Genomic DNA, 17,690 nt, shown 5'->3' on the forward strand with positions numbered 1-17,690 from the left:
CGTACGTAAAGCCTTGACAGGTTCCTTTTCCGGTTCTCTACAGCATTTTGTATGTGCGGGGTATTTCTCACACGAAATAATATAGAAGCGGAATTTGCCCCATATTCACCCTTTACGCTTGACCGGTTAAATTTGCATGGTACATTGTGCCGCGGCTTGTGCTCATTAGTCGACGTGGCAAATGCCCGTCGTTTCGTTTAGATATCTCGCTATTGTTGCACAAACACCATTTCAACATCATGCGTTTATATTTAACAATAGCAAAATAAAGAAAGTATCGTATTTATATGTTTTTTAACTTTTCTCCAAAAAAAAATTTGCTGAAACGGCAACTTGAGCAAAACGTTGCGCGATTTGATTGGGTAAAATCACTAGTTTCAGACCTCGCTGGCTGAAACGCGGTCAGGTTCAGATCCACGGGAACTTGAAAATAATAAGTTTATATTCAGCATGGCGTCGAATTGTTGTGCGAGGAGTTATTTGCTGGCGATTTTTGTCCTGTTATCCCAAATTATGCTAAGTAAATGTGGTCCTGTACCCAATGGAACCAATCCTAGAAATGCTGAAGGACAGTTGAACGCAGCTCAGGGTAAGGTGAACTTTTTAAGAACGGTCTATATCAGGCAACTAGCAACTAGGGATCTCGCGGTGGAGTGATTTATAAATAATATTACACTCAAGTGATCCTTTTGCTTGCTGACCTTTTACGCTTTTGACGCGTATGGCAATACGCACTCGCACAGTTTTAAGGCGCTTCAAAGTTTATGCCCAAAGCACTGCAAGTGCAGGTTTCATAAACCATCTCTCAAATTCTCCTCTATTTTGTGATGATGTGTATAATATATGTAAAGTCAATTTGCTACACCTGACTAAGTTAGTGATGAATAGAATCATAGGACGATGCTTTCTCACCTTTCTGGTATCATTTGTTTGTGGTATTAACCATTTCAGGCGTTTGTTGTATCAGGAAAGATTTTATTAGCAGATTTTGTTCTTATAAAGCACTTAAAAACACACATTAAGAACTAAAGTTTATTTTTATACCTATAATGAATGTATTAAAATAAGCCCTGCTACACAATGCCCGAAAATGTTTGGATCTAATTTGTGAAAATAGAAAACCTATTTTCAGCAGGATATTTAACTTGCTACTTGTCAGAGCTTCAATATTCATTCCAAGCTCTATTATAAAGTTTTCATAGCATTTGAAGGTTCACATACTCTTTGAAAAATTATATATTCACATTCAGTTTTTCTAAATTAAACTTTGTTCGCAAAAACCAGTGTCAAGTACTGTCAAGGGATATGCAATAGCTCTGATGTGGCAGACGAAGTTGAGGAATTCCATGATATATCAAAGTTGTTTTAGTCTACTGTTGACAATGACATTCAAGGAGATCTGCCATAACTCTCGATTTCTTTATCCCATTAAATTATCCTCCATATGATCATTAGTTAATCCCACAAAATTGCCTTTTTGAAACATATGCTTTGTTCAATAGCCACTCCAACAAAGCCACGTGTGCTTCATAAAATAAAGGATAAAGAAGGAATAACTTATAAATTAAAAAATGATGAACGGTGTAAAGAAGATATTGAAGATCTCTGTGCAAAAGAATCGCAAGCTGGAGGGAATTATGACCTGCTCTTGTGTTTGCAAAATCAAATTAAGGTATTTTGGAGAATAAAGGGACCTATAGTGGTGGAAATTATATTAATATGTTGCATCTTTTGGTGTATCATATATTCATATGTATAAATAAATATAAAATTTTCTATGTTGTTTTTAAGGACGATGAGTTATCCGACGAATGTCATCAGGTACTGCACAATGTTTAATCAGTGACAAAAAGTGTTTTATACTAGAAACAAATTCACAACATATTTAGCGCTATTCAAATGATCTTTGTATGTAGGACTAATCTTATCCAATTATTTATTGATGCTTATTTTTTAGGCAATATGGGAGTACAAGAGCAAGCTTATTGAAAACCCTGTCTTTGAAACACCTGCAATTGAAATTTGTAAAGATGATTGGCAACAAGTTAGTTTGATTCTGAAAAAAGATTAGGGTGAAAATTTGTAAAGAGGATAGGGGGGGGGCTATAACCAGAATCTCTATTATATTAAATGTCCTGTACTTTCTGATTGAGGACGTTGTTGAACTCTTCATCTTTGACTCAATGTAAAACGTTTTGTTTCAGATTGATGAATGCAAAGTACTACAGCCAAAGCATGGAGAACTAGTTCCGTGTTTAGTTGAAAACAAAAATGCCATCAAGAATGCAAGATGTAAACATGTTATCAATAAACTGGCTCAAATACTTTTCAGTGACTACAGATTGTTGAAGAATTTCTATAAGGATTGCGCAGCTGATGTGAAAAAGTTTAAATGTGGTAGACAGGATGCGGAGGAAGAGGGCGTAAGTCGTGCTCTTTTAGACTTTGTGATTGTTTTGGTAAAAATTAATGTTTTTCTCCTCATATCTCCAGGATCTACATACGCAAGGTTCAACACTTGAATGTCTTGAAGACAACGAGGGCAACCTGACAGATTCATGTCGTCATAAAGTCCTCCGCGTGGCTGAACTTCAGAGCAAGGACTACCACATGAACAGGGCACTTTACTTTGCTTGTAGAAATGATAGAGAGCGCTTCTGTGCCAATGTTGAAGCAGGCAATGGCAGAGTCTATGCTTGTTTAATGAAAAAGAAATTCCATGCTGAGATGTCAAATGAGGTAAGTTCAGCTGTTGATGTGAGAGCTGGGGAACCACCATATGTGGTAAAAGAGGTCTGTTTCACTCATCAATTCTGACTATGAGCTCTTTGGATAATGGAAAATGGGCAGTGATCTCAAAAAATGAATAAAAAAAATTGATCATATTGCTGTTACTCTAATGCAATTCTCAATTTTGCTTTTTTATCATTGTCTCAAGTGCCTAACTCATCATAATTTAGCATTCTTTTTGTTTAAATTAAACTGTTCTTGCTTTCTCTATTGCCCACCCCAGTGTGACGCAATTTCATTTTCCAATTTAGTGTCGACAAAAGTTAGCAACAAAGCAAAAAGTTGAATCAAAGGACTACAAGGTAGACCACACCCATGCCCTCCCCCTGCCCATATCACCAAAGCCTGTGGTTTGCAAATGGTCAAAACTTGTTCATGTGTGTCGGTCATATTTTGAAAGTTTTAAGACATGTCTTGTGACCATTTCAGGCAAATTTTCCACTGCTTCAAAGTTGCGAGAAAGAGATTCAGCGCCATAGTTGTCAACCGAAGGGTGGTTCACCCGCAGCCCTAGCGCATGTCCTGCTTTGCTTGGAGGACGCGATTAATAACGGTCAGTTCAATGTACACGGCCAAAAATTGATCAGGTTGTCATCATCATCATCATCAGGAGTGTGCAATGTTGTGCTGCACCCTGTGAACAGTATTGTTAACAATGTTGTTGAAGCTTGTTGAATCATCAATGTTGTTGCAATCACGAATGACGATGCAATGTTGTTGTAACAAGTTGCATCAACACTGATGATTCAACAAGCTTCAATAACATTGTTAACAATACTGTTCACAGGGTGCAGCACAAAATTGTTCAATCCTTTTTTTAACAACTTCATCAACATGATGATTTTTACGCGTGTAGTTATGTGATATTTATCATAGCAATCTCCCAGCGAGAATGACGAATTTAATGAGGTGTTCCCACAGGTGCAACGGTCAGCGGATCATGTCAACAGCACATGAAGGAACTTCAAGAAGAGTTGATGGAAGATTACTCCATCAACCCAGCCATTGTTGCCAAGTGCGACACAGAGATCAGAACATACTGTGGTAAAGTTGAAAAAGGAGGAAAAACCCTGGATTGTTTGATGGAAAAGGCCATGGAAAAGGAAGGGAAGGACAATAAAATAGAGTTTAGCGACAAATGTTACGATGCGGTATGTGCTGAGCTTTAGTTTTTGAGCTTTACGTTTTTTCCCTAGACACTCTGAGTTTGTTAGAATAGAGGCGCTCGCATTGCTTAAGAAAGATCAACTCGAGTAATGCAGCAAGGTGCACGTACATCATGGTCTGAGGACCGTACGTAGTTCATCTCCCTCCTTTGGCTGTTAAAACGAGAGTTTATACGGCGTGGCACTTCATACATGTATATCCACGCTTCTCTTTCGTCAGTGCGTAACTCTTCGTGCAAAGCGCGACCGATTTTTTTCTTTGGAGAACTTGTATTTTTATGCTTGCCTTGGTCGTGGTCAAATTTAAGATGGCAGATATAGTTCATTGTTCAGCATTGACATACATATGACGAGCAGGCAGTCCAAGTAATATATATATATATATATATATATATATATATATATATATATATATATATATATATATATATATATATATAGATATATAGATATATAGATATATAGATATACATATAGATATAGATATGTCAATTGTGTTCAGTACCCTTTGGAAATTGGAGTACAGAATAAGTATACACCTTTACCGTGTCCATAATGCAGATCATAAAACTTTCATCATCTCTTCCGTGACACCTAGATCAGCAATCTGTTGAAGGAAACTGGTGCGGGAGGGGACTTCAAAGTGGATGCAACACTACGTACCCAATGCCAGTCAGCGGCGAATAAGCTGTGTCGCGATGTGAAAAATGATATGGGGTAAGTTTGTGAGATCCTAAGTTGTGTGTAGGTCGAACGATGCACAACCGAATATGAAGTGGTTCTGAGGTTTGTGAATATTTCACGACAGCGTGTTATCCTGTCTCATGGAGAATATCGAGCACAAGGATTTGGGAGGATCATGTCGAGAGAGTCTTCTTCATTTGCAGTTTTTCCTTGCCAGAGATTTTCAGTAAGTTTGAAATGCATACAATCCCTTGTTCACCCTAATTCACTCATGTTTACCATTATTCACCCTGTTTACCTCTATTTACGTCCTGTTTATCCTTGTTCAACTTATATCACCTCTACCATTGCTTATCCAAACTTACCCTTATCTGCCTTTGTTTATCCTTATTTATACTTCAGTTCAACCCATACAACACCACAGTCTACCCATACTTACCTCTATCTACCCATACCTACCCTTATCTGCCCCTTTTTTATCTTTATTTTAGATTGGATGAATCATTATATCGTGCCTGCAAAGATGATGCGAAAAATCTTTGTGAAAATGAAGAAATCGGTCACCCAGATAAAGACACCGCCCCACAAGGGATGACCTTGGCTTGTCTCTATCGTCATATTCTACCAAACATGAACCCAGACCCGAGTAAAAAGGTTTGTATGGTGCATTAAATTTACAAGCTCTTATAACAAGTATCAAAATCTCAGTATCAAAGTATCGAAATCTCTCTCAAAACCTTTTCTCTGAAGAAAATTAGTAACAACTGGTGCAATTCTCGCTAGAAAGAACTCCTTTTTCTAGTGAATACTTTATTTTTCAATTCCTGAGATCCTGTGAGAGCCCACTTTCTTTATTCAAGTGTTACCACTTAGCCACAAAAAAGGGCCTGAATTGTTTTCTTTCGAGATCCAGAGAGATCCGGCACTTGTCTTCCTGGTGCGAAACGCCGCGAACAAAACCCCGCCAACAACTTTATCCCATCAACAAGGCATCTAAAGTATCTCTTGATCGTTTTATCAGGTCAGCAAGCAGTGCGTGGCTGAAGTGATGAGAACAATGCACCAGAGGGCAACTGATGTGAGATTGATGCCCCACATACAACATAGTTGTATCTCTGATCTTAGTAAATATTGTGGTGAAAAAATAGAAGCGGGAGAGGTGAGATACTCGTACATCTGGGGTTGGGGGACACCAGGGTGTGAGGTGGAGGTTCACCAGGGTCTGAGGGGGGTACACCAGGGTGTGAGGTGGGGGGACACCAGGGTGTGAGGTGGGGGACACCAGGGTGTGAGGTGGGAGACACCAGGGTGTGAGGTGGGAGAACACAGGGTGTGAGGTGGGGGGGACACCTATGGAATTTGGCCACCAGAAAAGTTTAATTTATCCCAGTTCCCCGGATTGCAAATGATTGCATTTTGTACAGCTTTGAAATTAACTCTGATAAGTCCCTCAAATGTTCTAATATACATGTGTCTTAATCTCTTCCGGGGGGTGTGATTTTAAGAGGAAGGGCGAGTAATTAAGCCATGGTTTTAAAGTTACTCATTTTTTTTTTCAGGAAATCAAATGTTTGCAAGATAATTATGATCAGCTGCAATCAAAATGTCAGAAGAGTATAGGGGAGTTCACAGAAGAAGAAAGCGAGGTACTGTATGCCGGTTGTATAGCTAATTGTATATAGTTAGCTAGCTATCACCATGGTTGGTTATATATTTATTTAACGGTAACATATAGTAGTGTGTGCTTATCATCAATCTCCTGTTCTTTATATTTCGCAGGACATCGATCTTGACAAAGTTATGGTGAAGCATTGCTCTGAGATGGTTAAGGAATTTTGCTCGGTAATGATTCAACCTTGAATGATTTTGTGCAGCAGATGACGTTGGTAGCCTAAAAAACAGGCTGGCTTCTGATGTCTCGCTTTTCTAACCCGCGAGCCAGGCCGAGCAATAGTTTCATCTTCTCAGTTCTGTGGCCATCCGGTTTACGAATTTTGCTCAACGAATGAAGGGAGCTATTGAGTAATATTCGTTCATCTTTTCTTCATGTATTTGACTAGGACTTACTCAAAAAGAACGACGTTGACGGGATACTACCGTGTCTGTACAACAATAAATACGACCATCGAATGGACAAAAAGTGCCGCGCTGAACTCGACCATCGGGAACTGGTAAGTTACAGCACGTGTAGTAAACAGTGATCTTTGAATGTACTGGAGTGACAACTCTAGTCATTCGAAGGTTACATTCAGACTGAGTGCTTGTTATTTCCACACCTGCTTTCATTGAATACGCTGTCAAGGTGATCGTATCTGTGGACAAAATCGAATTCATTGTATCTTCCTAATTCATTTAAGATCGAGCTGAAAGATTATCAATTTTCCTCGAAATTCAAAAAGGCGTGTAGAAAAGACGTGCAAACTCACTGTATTAATTCAAAAAGCAAGTAAGTCGAGCCGTTCGCGCTCCTCAACCACCAACAATATTTGATTTACGTGCAAGCAAACCGAAGGAAATGCCACACCGAATCTCTAAGTGATGCCTTTGTGTTTGTTCGTTGCAGACCTGATGTTATCGCGTGTTTAAGCGGCGAGGTTCGCAAAGCTGTTATCGGTGATGCAGATCACAAGATTTCCCAAGAATGTAGGGAGCAATTAACTATTGAGAAACTTCGTCAGGTGTGCAACGTTTGTCCTCTCTCTTTCAGCCAAGCTTCCAAAAGAGTTATTTTATGCATCCTGTCCGTACATTAAGAAGCTGAATTCATCAATTTCGCGCCAATTTTGAGTCGTTTGCTGACAAAACTCGTAGTCTTTGAGCTTTTGACTACGAGATTCATCAACAAAATCGTACCCAAAGGCTACGAATTTTTGTAGTCACAGCTGTCAGCTGAAGCTCCCTATTGGTGAGCTCGCTGCTTATCAAATGTATTCTCTGTTTCCATTTTCTGTTAGGCTGAAGACATCCAATTCGACCCGAAACTCTACGGTGCTTGTGCAGAAGATGTGAAAAAGCACTGCGCTCACGTGCACAAAGATGGCCCGGCTGCAGTAAGTCAGTAATAGATATTAGGCACGTAGGGGTGCAGGAGGGTACCCCTGACCTCGTGCTTTTTAAGATGGGGGGGGGCGGTAAAGCCCCTGGCCACAACAAAATTATTTGTATCTAAAAAGATAGCATTAGCTGCAGTTGGAAATTTTGTTCGGCATTTACATAAAACATTTTTCAACTGAGAGGAAATTTTTTTGTCCGTGATGAAAAATGGTAAAACTGTAATTTGGCGATTTGCTTTGTTTTTTAGGTTTTAGAGTGTTTGAAACAAGCAGAGGGCGACTTATCTGATGGATGTTCCAGAAAAATTTTCGAGCGAGAGGTACTGTACATTTAACCGTAAGCAATTATCACGTCGTCACTTGGATTAATGTCGATCAAGGTTAGGGATTTTTTCGAGACCTAATTTATGTACTTATTGACGTGTTTATTAGAAAGAGGAAGTGGCCAATGCAAATCTTGATGTTCGCCTTTTCAAAATCTGTAAAAGAATGATCAAGGTATGGTGTTAATACGGGCTGGGTGCATGGGCCTCATAATTTCGTGTTGAGCGGGCTGTTGCGGGTTGGAGAAGGGGGGGCGGAGCATCTGCATTTTACAAACAGAAGGGGGGGGGGAACCGCATTATACAAACAGTTTGATTAAGTAACTTGGCTTCCGTTATGGCGGAAGATATTCTTCCCCCATATCGAGTTTGAAATTCAAAAATTCTGTTGCATTTCTGTTTAGAAATATTGCGAAAATGTTAATCCAAACAAAGTCCTCAACTGTCTGAAGAAACACAAACGTGAAATGGCCGCAGAGGACGAGCAAGAGTACGTCTTGACCATTCGTAGTTTTGTTTTTCTCGATAATGAAACTTTATGTAGATAACTGCAAACATATGTCCACCTCTTTACTCTAGATGCCGCGATCTTGTGTTTACTCGACAGAAGAACGCTTTGAAAGGTAAATAAGGCTGCGCTCAAACGCTAGTTCCTATAATCCAAACTGTTCGTAAGCCATGCTGAAGCAGAGTGCCCCTGTTGAGCACTATACCCCTGCAGGTAGCGCCCGAACCGTGACCAATATTATTTGGAAGCGTCGTATATCCAACCTACGCAGCAGAAAAATTGACCGGAAACCAGGCTTGAGATAGTGATAACGTACTGTGTGTTCTGATGTTTTCATACCCATCATCTAGATATTGCACTTATGCCTGGTCTGGAAAAGGCGTGTCGTCGTGACATCAGCAAGTTCTGTGAGCACGTGACCAATAATGATCAAGTGATTCCATGCTTGAAGAAAAATATCGAGGTCAGTCGGAAGTCTTCAGTCTCGTTTACACTTGCGATTTTTACTGCGATTTTCTTCTTTTGATAGATGTGAACGAGTAATTAGTTACGAATGCTCTGATGTATAAGAGCTCTTATTTGAACATCAGTAACTAATTCACTCATTCACATCTATCAAAAGAAAAAAATCGCAACGAAAATTGCAATTGTTAAACGAGCCTTTTTTAAGTGTTGTTAGGGAAAGAAAATGTGAGGGAACTTATAACATTGCTTCGACTTAGGATTTATCTGGAGATTGTGAAGAATTTGTTGTGGATTTGGAGAAAGAAGCGGCATTAGACTATCGCTTGAATCCAATTCTCGCTAAAGCCTGTGGCCAGGAGGTTTGTTCACAGAATAATAAACTGATCTCACATAGCTCGTTAAATTCAGTTGAATTATAACACGTGACATTATTGTGACCAATCCGGATGAACCATTTCTGACCGCGCACTGTTAATCAAAGCTGGACAGCTCTGTCAAAATACATGATTATGTGCAAAACATACAGACTCGACTCTCACTTTGATGTGTTTTTGTTCCCTTAGATCGACAAGTATTGCCATGAGATTGATCCTGGTCATGGTGAAGTTATGGAATGCTTAAAAGAACATTACAAAAAGATCGAAAACGAAAAATGTCGAGCTGTGAGTGACAATCATGATCAAAGGCTGCGATCACATTGTACCCACTAGATATCCACTTGATAAAAAATAGATTTCCATTTTGAACATATCCGCCGTTTAAACACCTTTCGAACAACTGGACCCCGAACACACATTTTATCCTCTTCACAGCTCTCTTTTATTACAAGTACCCAGGGCTTTTTCAAACCGCGCGTTTTTCTCACGTCACAGGAAATAAAGGAGGCGCTTATTGAGGAACGAACTGACATCATGGCCGACCCAGTTCTCCACGAGGCTTGTGCAAGCTCGGTCTCAAAACACTGCGATAGTGTGAATCATGGCAGAGGGCGAAGTAAGCGTTTTTGTAGCGTTTTCTTTTTCTCAAGTTTTAATCTCTTCCCATTTCTCTGAATTAAAGCTTCATTACGTCATTAACGAGGCTTGTAGTACTCCAGTTATATGGAGAGATCTTGAGGTTTTCTTCAGTCAGTAAGTGCTTTATATATCTGGATTCCGATCGGGAGTTTTTTTAATCAATCACCAAGAATTGCTGAGTGCACGTTCTGGATTCATCACTGAGAGTGTGTTCGCAGCCAAATCGGTAAATCACTGTGCCGTATTGTGTTTATTATAGTTCTACAATGTCTGATGCATGCGTTGGAGAGTGGTAAGAAACTAAGCAAGGAATGTCGTGGTGTTTTGAAATCAGAAAAGAAATGTGGACAGGCTTTGGGGTAAGGTTTTCATTATTCTTAACTTACTGTTAAGACAAACCCTCATCGATCGATGCATGCATGTGTGCCATTTTGAAAGACATATTTACGTTGTGCCATCCGTGACTGCTTGTTTCGTCAACAAACTAGAGAAGATTTGTTTTTACCAAGCTCTGGTAACTCAGTCTTAATACACAGAAAAAGCATTAAATCCTCACCCAATACTTTTGGCCGTTCACTCATACAATGCTTGCCTTCTCTTTTCTTTATTCCCATTGTTTTCTCATTTAATTTTCACTGCATTCCTGCAAATAACTGGTGTCTCTTCCAATATCTCCCGTCTAGGTCGCACATCCCGAGTCTCTGACAGATCTTGCCTCGGTCTTAAGTAACTCACCGCGCAAAAATTACTTCTTCATCGTCTTCTCGTGTGCGCTCGCAATCATTTTCATCGGTGGTTTAATTTCTGGACGTTTGACGAAACGTATCACGCGCGAGGCGAAAAACCGCTGAGATATTTGTACACTGTTCGCGGACAACGAAAACGACATACGCTCAAGGTTATCAAAAAACAATATTACTTGACGTATTTACCATGTAGCTTAGAGATAGGACGAACTAGGAAATATTGTTACAGAAACGTTGCTTTCTAATCATATTTCTCAAACGCGGGTAAACAAGCTAGGAATCTGTGTTTCTTAATCTGTGTCTTTTTAAACAAGCTAGGAATCTGTGTTTCTTAATCGTACTTTCAAGAAAAACAAAAAAATAATTCCTAGCTGTGTTTTTTAGTTCAACTAAAGAACACGGTTTCCTGATGAAATAACTAGGAATTTTGAACTTTTAAGAGACGTTGGAATGTAAATTGCAAAACATTAGCCTTTTAATTCGTTAGCAACCCAGTGCTTGTAATTGTGCATACAATCCAGTGCTTGTCATCGTACAGGCATTTTAATTTATGAAAATGATAAGTTCATATTCTCCTGATATTTTGCGGAACGATTCATGCCTGTAATGGATCGAAAACGTCCTGGAAACATTGTTCCATAGCCGAATGAGCGTTTGAGAAATTGCGAAACATTTACCAGAACTATTTGTAACAGTGACTTCTCAAAAGTGCACAATTATCAAGAATTCTGACTGAGGGTGTAATGCTATAGAAGAAACACAAGAGAGTAATAGTCAAATTAGCGTTTATTTTGCACTAGCCACAACTTGCTACAACAAAACGTACACTTGTACAAATATTCGAAGTCCTGTTAATTGTTGCTTGTGCATAAACGGCCTATTATAATTATACTGTCTTGAGCTAGCTTGTTATAACTTATATGTGTGTTATATATTGTTAATACGTTATATGAATCAGACTACAGCAAACTAGAGTATGCATGGCTTCTAATGAAAACAGATGAAAGAATAGTTCTTGCAATTAATTTTCTGCCCTTTGGAAAAGCACGCGTCTTTTGGGGGAGCAATACATGCTTTTAATTGTCAAAAACAGTTTCCTCTTTGTGGCTAAGTTCCATCTATACTCTCCACCGTTTCGTTGTTAATAAATGGTGAAATTCCTTTCAAACAAATTACACTGATGAGTTTCTTTTTAAAAATGCGAATGGAGTGCTCGATCGTCTTCTTGAGTTGTGAGAGGCAGAAAGAGCATCGCTCCCGTTTTGCTGACGTGCCCTCACTCGGATAATCTTGAAGAAAAATTTCAGGAAACCTCTTCGGAATTCTGTATTGAACAGCGCGTAGATGAAGGGATTTAGGGCCGAGTTTACTGACGTGAGCAAGTAAATAAACGTGACGTCGACAAACTCAAATGCCAGCTTGTTATTCAGGCTCCATTTATAGAACTTCAGTGGTGCCCAGAAGGTGTAAAGGAGGATTATGAAGAAAGGTAACCAGCATACTATGAAAGCACCCACAACAATTGCGAGCGTTTTTCCCGCCTTAAACTCGCGAAGGAAATGAACCGTTGTCAGAGAGTTGCGTCTTCCAGTCACTGCCACTGTTTTTTTAGCTTGAGACAAAGCAATGCTGAAAACAAAACCTGGAAAAAGAGAGATGTAAGAGAAACGACATCAATAGCAGCTCTTGAATGTCTAACAGCTCGTGGAATATAACAATGCCTGACTATATAGAAATCTATGTGATTAGCTTCATGATATAGACTGCAATCTATGAGGAACTAAGTGACTTAGGTTGCATTGAATGTGTTCATCTTTCTTGAAGAGACATGGTCATGGTCGTAGTCGAAACAAAGACATTGATCCCAGAATACTTACCATAGGATACAAGAATGATAATTAATGGCAGAAAGAAACCCAACACTGTGACGACTGTATAATACACTCTGTCACCTTTTTGACACGAGAAAACCGTGAATATATGTTCTTGTCCAGGAAAAGTCCAATTGAGCATTCCCAAGAAAGCCATTAGGATGGAGCCGGCCCAAACCAGAGAGATGAGCAGACTCGCTTTCCTCTTCGTGATCATCTCGCGGTAGTGGAATGGGTACGAGATTGCGAGTGCTCGGTCGATGCTGATGAGGACTAAGTTCCAAATTGAAGCACAATTGCAAACGATATCTGCGATAATCCATGACGTACACAGCTCTATACCATGACACCATTTCTTATTGTGAATCATTTGGTCGATCTAGTAAACCATAAGGAATTCACTATCATTCGTGTTTACATAAACAATAGTGTCTTTGCATACCTTCCAACACCCTCAAAAACAGTTCTCTTTTTTCAGAATAGTTGTGTAGAGTGGATCAGTCCTAAATACCCGGGTAATTAACTATCTACAGGCTATTTGTTACATCAATTCGCTCGTTCACATGACGTCAGTCAAAAGAAGTTGAACCAACATGGTTTATCTGCTTCCCGATTAAAATGGGTCTGGAAAATGGACCTTGTGGCAGAGGGAATGAAGATTGGGGTCTCTGAACCCCAGCAATCAGAGAAGAACCCGGCTGTCTAACGATCCATCAATGATCAAGATGACAGAAAACGAACTGACCTTCAATGGGAGTGTCGTCATGCCAACCAGCACGTCACTGACTGCGAGTGAAATGACAAAATAATTCGTCACCGTCCTCAGCTTCTGGTATGTAGCGACCGTCCCAATGACGAGAAAATTGCCAAATAAAGTGAACGCCATCACGATGCTTAAAAACACCGCATGTGCGATCATCTCGCTTTCCGTTTCTTTCTCGCAAAGTCCACTTGAAATCGTGAAATTTCCGCTGCCATTTTTCATCTTTTTCTCTGGGTATTTTGGTTACAAACGGTAGCGATGTCTTGCCAGTTGCGAAGTCTTGTTGTACACAAAGTTTACGTCTGAAAAATGATGTTTAAAACCGTATAAGATTCTGAATGACAAACAATATATCCAATCTTCTAACAGTTCATAGTTCATACACAAAAGATCAGATTTCAAACGCTCCAAAATTGCTGTTGTTCGGTATAACCTGGATTAAACCTTAGCCGTCTTAAATTGGAGGTAATCTTTAATAACTGTTGGCTTGAAATCTGCAGTTTTTTTGCTTTTCAAACAAGTTGGACGCTATCCAGCTTTCGCTATTCTCTTGATTGCTGACAACTTACATTCAAATTTTCTAAAAGATTCTATATTGTAAAGATTGTGAACTCAGTTTTCTCTGCTATTTTCGTCTATCCGATTATCAGTGCAATGGCGGTAGATTGACTGAATATAAAGCTCTATTTAACGCTGCCCTGGACTTTTTATCAATGATTAAAAAGAGTTTTACGTCGATTAATTAGGCGAAAGTGTTACGGTATTAAATATGAATCGTGTGCGTAATTCTCAGTGCATTCAAGTCTGCCACGAAGGCACAAGCGTGTTTGCGGAAGGCACCGACTTTTTCAAAAGAAAAAATACTGTGCTTGCTGATGTTGCTATCCCCAGTCTCTAATATGCTAGTCAGCGTGGCGACACTGGTGGCGATTTGTATTATAAAGTGCCACTTTATGCCACTTACCTTTTAAACATTTGTTTCTGGAAAGAAATATTGATATTTTACTACGATATCGCCCGCAGGGAAAAGCGAATTAGATAGGAGACAATGTTTTTCGCTTATAGAAGGCGTTTAATAATTTAAATTTGTTTCAACCCCACTCGGAAAATGTCCATTTTCCCTAAAAATTTATAACACCTGGGTAATTGAATTTTGGACATAGGTAGATTTGACATACGATAACGTGATATTGAAAATGTAGATCAAAATTATTCGTAAAAATACTCAAATATATTAAACAAATTATCCTTAAAGTTTGTAGCGAAGTCAACCTACTATTTTGACACAAAAATACCATTTGTTGATATCAAAATATAAAGCCAAGGATACAATGGTTAGCGTTCATTCCTCGTCTTAACCGATCCGGTTTTAATATGCTTGCACCTAGTTGCAAGGTGTCTTTTTCGAGGTTACAATTGCAAAGCAATTGACACTCGCCTGCTTTTGATTTGGGTCAATTTGAGCTGAATTTTTTATGAGCTTTTTGACGATATTGATCAAGAGCCAACGTAATAGGCGGACAAGGGTCTTTGAAACAGCTGCTTCTCCTTGACGTGTGAAACAGCCAGAACATTGAATTAGATTTTTGCTTTGCTATCGCCGCCTTCCCAGCATCGCGTATGAAAAGTCGCGCATCAAATTAGGATTCTCAAAAAGTAAGAAAGAATCCTAAAAACAGCTGCCGGCAAATGGTGAACTAGGAATATGGAATTGTCATATAAACTATAAAAATCTTCGGCGTTTCCGAGTCACATACATATGCAATCAATAATATATGTTTATTTGTTTTAACTGTCCCATTTAGGGATTGAATTGGATTGAATTGCGTGATTTTTAATATCAAAAATCGACCGTAGAATGTTCACGAGTTAAAACGTAGTTGCTAACAGTATAACCTCCGACTGACTTGAGTGAAATCGTAGTTATTTAACTTATGTGCAACAAGTTATGTTGTACAGCAGGGTATAATCATGGACGAATAATACAGAAACTGTCTTTGTCTTCGCACACGCCTGGATTTGCGATGGGCTGTGTGCATGTTTCAAGTACACGCAGCAATTTTAGCCAACTGTAACCGTTTTTAACGGGGTAAGCATCAGGTCATGTTTTTGCCCAAACACACAAAGTATGAATTACGTTTTAAACTATTCAGACAGGGTTAGAATGGTACAAAAGTTACCTTTTCTTCTGTTTCTTCCCAGCTACTGACACAGTCTTCCTCGTCAATACAAAATGAGCTAATTAAAACAAGCGAAACACTAATGATGTTGTAAATCCCATTAATGATGAATCGAATTTGAATAAATTAAGTAGGCTGGCTATTTCAAAATTAATTTATTGGAGCATCACTTCCCCTTGAACTGAGAAACACATTATATTCGCATTAAAAACGTCTGTTTTTTAGTTTTGCGAGAAGGTTTTTCTCAGCAGTTCGCTAAGAACTTTTTAGGGCACGTAACTGTAGACTCAATTTACATGTATCTAGGCAATATGAAACCTATTCAAGTGCAATGCTATTAAAGAAAGCGATTATCTGAAACAATGTGTGAAATGCCTGTGAGAGATATCTAATGACAAGACAATGTACATAAACTAATAATATTTTTCAACATGTACGAGCACAGAATTTTGATTATCAATTTTTCTATGTGACCATCTCATTTTTTGCCTCGAGTTGTTGAAAACAAATCGTGGAATGCACGAAAAAACCCTGCTGTTTTTTGTACAATATATGATGAACTCTAGACTATGGATTAAGTAGTAAAAGAACAAGATTATATCATGGCTTAGTGATGAATGATATTAAAATAAGGATTATGAACTTGGAAGGTAAAGCCAAAGGGTGGGTAAAGGGAACGATCAAGAAGACATATTCAGACATTTAGAGACATTATAATTCTTACAACACGACGTATTCGAGGGATCACGCTCATCCATCAAATCTGAAAAAAATATGGCTACAATTTATAGCAATAATTTAAATCCTGTTTGCTTTACTTTCTTGCCCTAATAACTCATTGGGGGAGGATAGAATACTCTTTTAGCTTACACTTAACACCGAAATGATGGTGAAATTCGAAGATGTTCCGCTAAAACCGTTCGGAAAATGGAAGCGAAAGAAGACTTATGAAGCCGTTGAAGATGATTCAAGCTACGATGATGATGAAACTATGTATTCCTCTGACGGATACCTCTCTGTTGATTCTGGTGGAGACGAGGAAGAACTGAAAAGGAGAGAGTATACATATCGACGTGCAAGATGGTTTGTTTGCTATGGTTGGCGTTATTGGTGCCAAAGGTTTGTCAAAGAAAATTTAAAATCAAAGTTCTTTCAAAATGAATGATGCAGCATGATTTCATATTTCTCATGTTTTGGACGACAAACTATCCACAAAGCTGGAATTTTTCGCGGTGAATTCTCGCCACTAACCTTTGCTGCTCAATATTTAAGATGGGCAGCTAAAGTTTAATCAAGACATTGAAACCCGAACGTTATATATTGATATAACATTCAACTAGCCAAACTATTTTCGAACTGGCTCCAATTTTTTACATCCAGAATCCTCACAAGGGATAAGTAAAGTAAAGTCAAATCATGACTTTTAGTTTATGTTGCATGTAATAAGCTGTTTAGATGCCAGCTTGATGACTAAATGTCTACTGCTGTTTCTCAATTCTCAAGTTCATGGGAATATATGTAACCTCACATGAAGGCCTCAGAATGATAGTTTCATGTTACAGTAAGAATGCAGATAAATCATTAAGTGAGTGGTTAAGTAAGCCACCTTCATGTGCTATTCAAATAATTTTGATAGTTTTCAGTATGCCTTATGCAATGGGTCTGATGTAGTTTGGACATGCTCTAGTGCATGACATGCTCTAGTGTCCATGTCTGGTCATGTATGAAAAATGACTGCAAATGTTTGAATAAATTAACCATTAACTGCCAGTTGTTTTTGATTAGACTATGTTAAATTGATTTTCAGTATATTGCCAATAACATGTACGGCAGTATTTCTATTATAGGAGGAAGGTCAGGTTCAAACAATAATGTAATAATAGTTCAGTACAGCCCTGTCTGTTTTATATGCAATTTTAAATTGAATTTAAAAATGGAAATGGTTTATGACAAATTGTAGGATTTTGACAGTTTGAACAATGTGAATGATTCTGAGATTCCTCTCTTAGATGTTGCAGAAATCTCTGTGGAAGAGGCGACTTGAAAGAAAGAACAGTTCATATTGGGAAACAAGTATGGGTCTGCTCTGTACAAAATTCTCTGATCAAATCTTTGACTGGTCATC

The 17,690-nt window shown here is 38.7% G+C and overlaps 3 protein-coding genes across 5 annotated transcripts in view; 2 read left to right on the plus strand and 1 right to left on the minus strand.

Annotated features, from left to right (window-relative positions):
• The first annotated feature begins 513 nt into the window (after positions 1-513).
• LOC114517132 (Golgi apparatus protein 1-like) lies at positions 514-9,699 on the plus strand. The gene is made up of 23 exons (XM_028536791.1): positions 514-589; positions 1,503-1,672; positions 1,792-1,821; positions 1,958-2,044; positions 2,205-2,423; positions 2,494-2,739; positions 3,741-3,941; positions 4,555-4,673; positions 4,765-4,866; positions 5,132-5,294; positions 5,662-5,799; positions 6,200-6,286; positions 6,420-6,482; positions 6,998-7,086; positions 7,204-7,318; positions 7,595-7,690; positions 7,942-8,013; positions 8,126-8,191; positions 8,421-8,506; positions 8,596-8,639; positions 8,875-8,987; positions 9,247-9,348; positions 9,553-9,699. The coding sequence occupies exons 1-23, from the start codon at positions 514-516 to the stop codon at positions 9,697-9,699; spliced, it is 2,631 nt and encodes an 876-aa protein (XP_028392592.1).
• Positions 9,700-11,818: 2,119 nt separating this feature from the next.
• Positions 11,819-15,617, minus strand: LOC114517129 (octopamine receptor-like). Of its 3 annotated transcripts, none has more exons than XM_028536780.1 (4): positions 15,566-15,617; positions 13,368-13,687; positions 12,629-13,001; positions 11,819-12,393 (listed from the first exon to the last, which is right to left on the minus strand). In XM_028536780.1, the coding sequence occupies exons 2-4, from the start codon at positions 13,605-13,607 to the stop codon at positions 11,924-11,926; spliced, it is 1,083 nt and encodes a 360-aa protein (XP_028392581.1). In that variant the 5' UTR covers positions 13,608-13,687; positions 15,566-15,617; the 3' UTR covers positions 11,819-11,923. The 3 variants fall into 3 exon arrangements, with proteins under 3 accessions (XP_028392581.1, XP_028392584.1, XP_028392582.1); XM_028536783.1 differs by lacking the exon at positions 15,566-15,617 and adding an exon at positions 14,350-15,213; XM_028536781.1 differs by lacking the exon at positions 15,566-15,617 and adding an exon at positions 13,955-15,213.
• A 708-nt stretch (positions 15,618-16,325) lies between these two features.
• Positions 16,326-17,690, plus strand: part of LOC114517127 (probable phospholipid-transporting ATPase IIA) — a 30,695-nt gene continuing 29,330 nt past the window's right edge. Inside the window, exons 1-2 of the mRNA XM_028536778.1 lie at positions 16,326-16,684; positions 17,575-17,638. Coding sequence (XP_028392579.1) covers positions 16,449-16,684; positions 17,575-17,638 — 300 coding nt within the window. The 5' untranslated portion in view covers positions 16,326-16,448. The remainder of the gene's footprint in view (positions 16,685-17,574; positions 17,639-17,690) is intronic.

The sequence above is a fragment of the Dendronephthya gigantea genome, unplaced genomic scaffold (genome assembly GCF_004324835.1).
Source record: "Dendronephthya gigantea isolate DGI-Jeju-01 unplaced genomic scaffold, DenGig_1.0 000007F, whole genome shotgun sequence".
NCBI lineage: Eukaryota > Metazoa > Cnidaria > Anthozoa > Malacalcyonacea > Nephtheidae > Dendronephthya > Dendronephthya gigantea.

Coding starts and splice junctions, on each gene's coding strand:
- LOC114517132 (XM_028536791.1), top strand. CDS start 514: ATGCTAAGTAAATGTGGTCCTGTACCCAATGGAACCAATCCTAGAAAT. Junction 3,942..4,554: donor GCGACAAATGTTACGATGCG/GTATGTGCTGAG, acceptor CGTGACACCTAG/ATCAGCAATCTGTTGAAGGA. Junction 7,691..7,941: donor ACAAAGATGGCCCGGCTGCA/GTAAGTCAGTAA, acceptor TTTGTTTTTTAG/GTTTTAGAGTGTTTGAAACA.
- LOC114517129 (XM_028536780.1), bottom strand. CDS start 13,607: ATGAAAAATGGCAGCGGAAATTTCACGATTTCAAGTGGACTTTGCGAG. Junction 13,002..13,367: donor TGACGACACTCCCATTGAAG/GTCAGTTCGTTT, acceptor ATGGTTTACTAG/ATCGACCAAATGATTCACAA. Junction 12,394..12,628: donor TATCATTCTTGTATCCTATG/GTAAGTATTCTG, acceptor CTCTTTTTCCAG/GTTTTGTTTTCAGCATTGCT.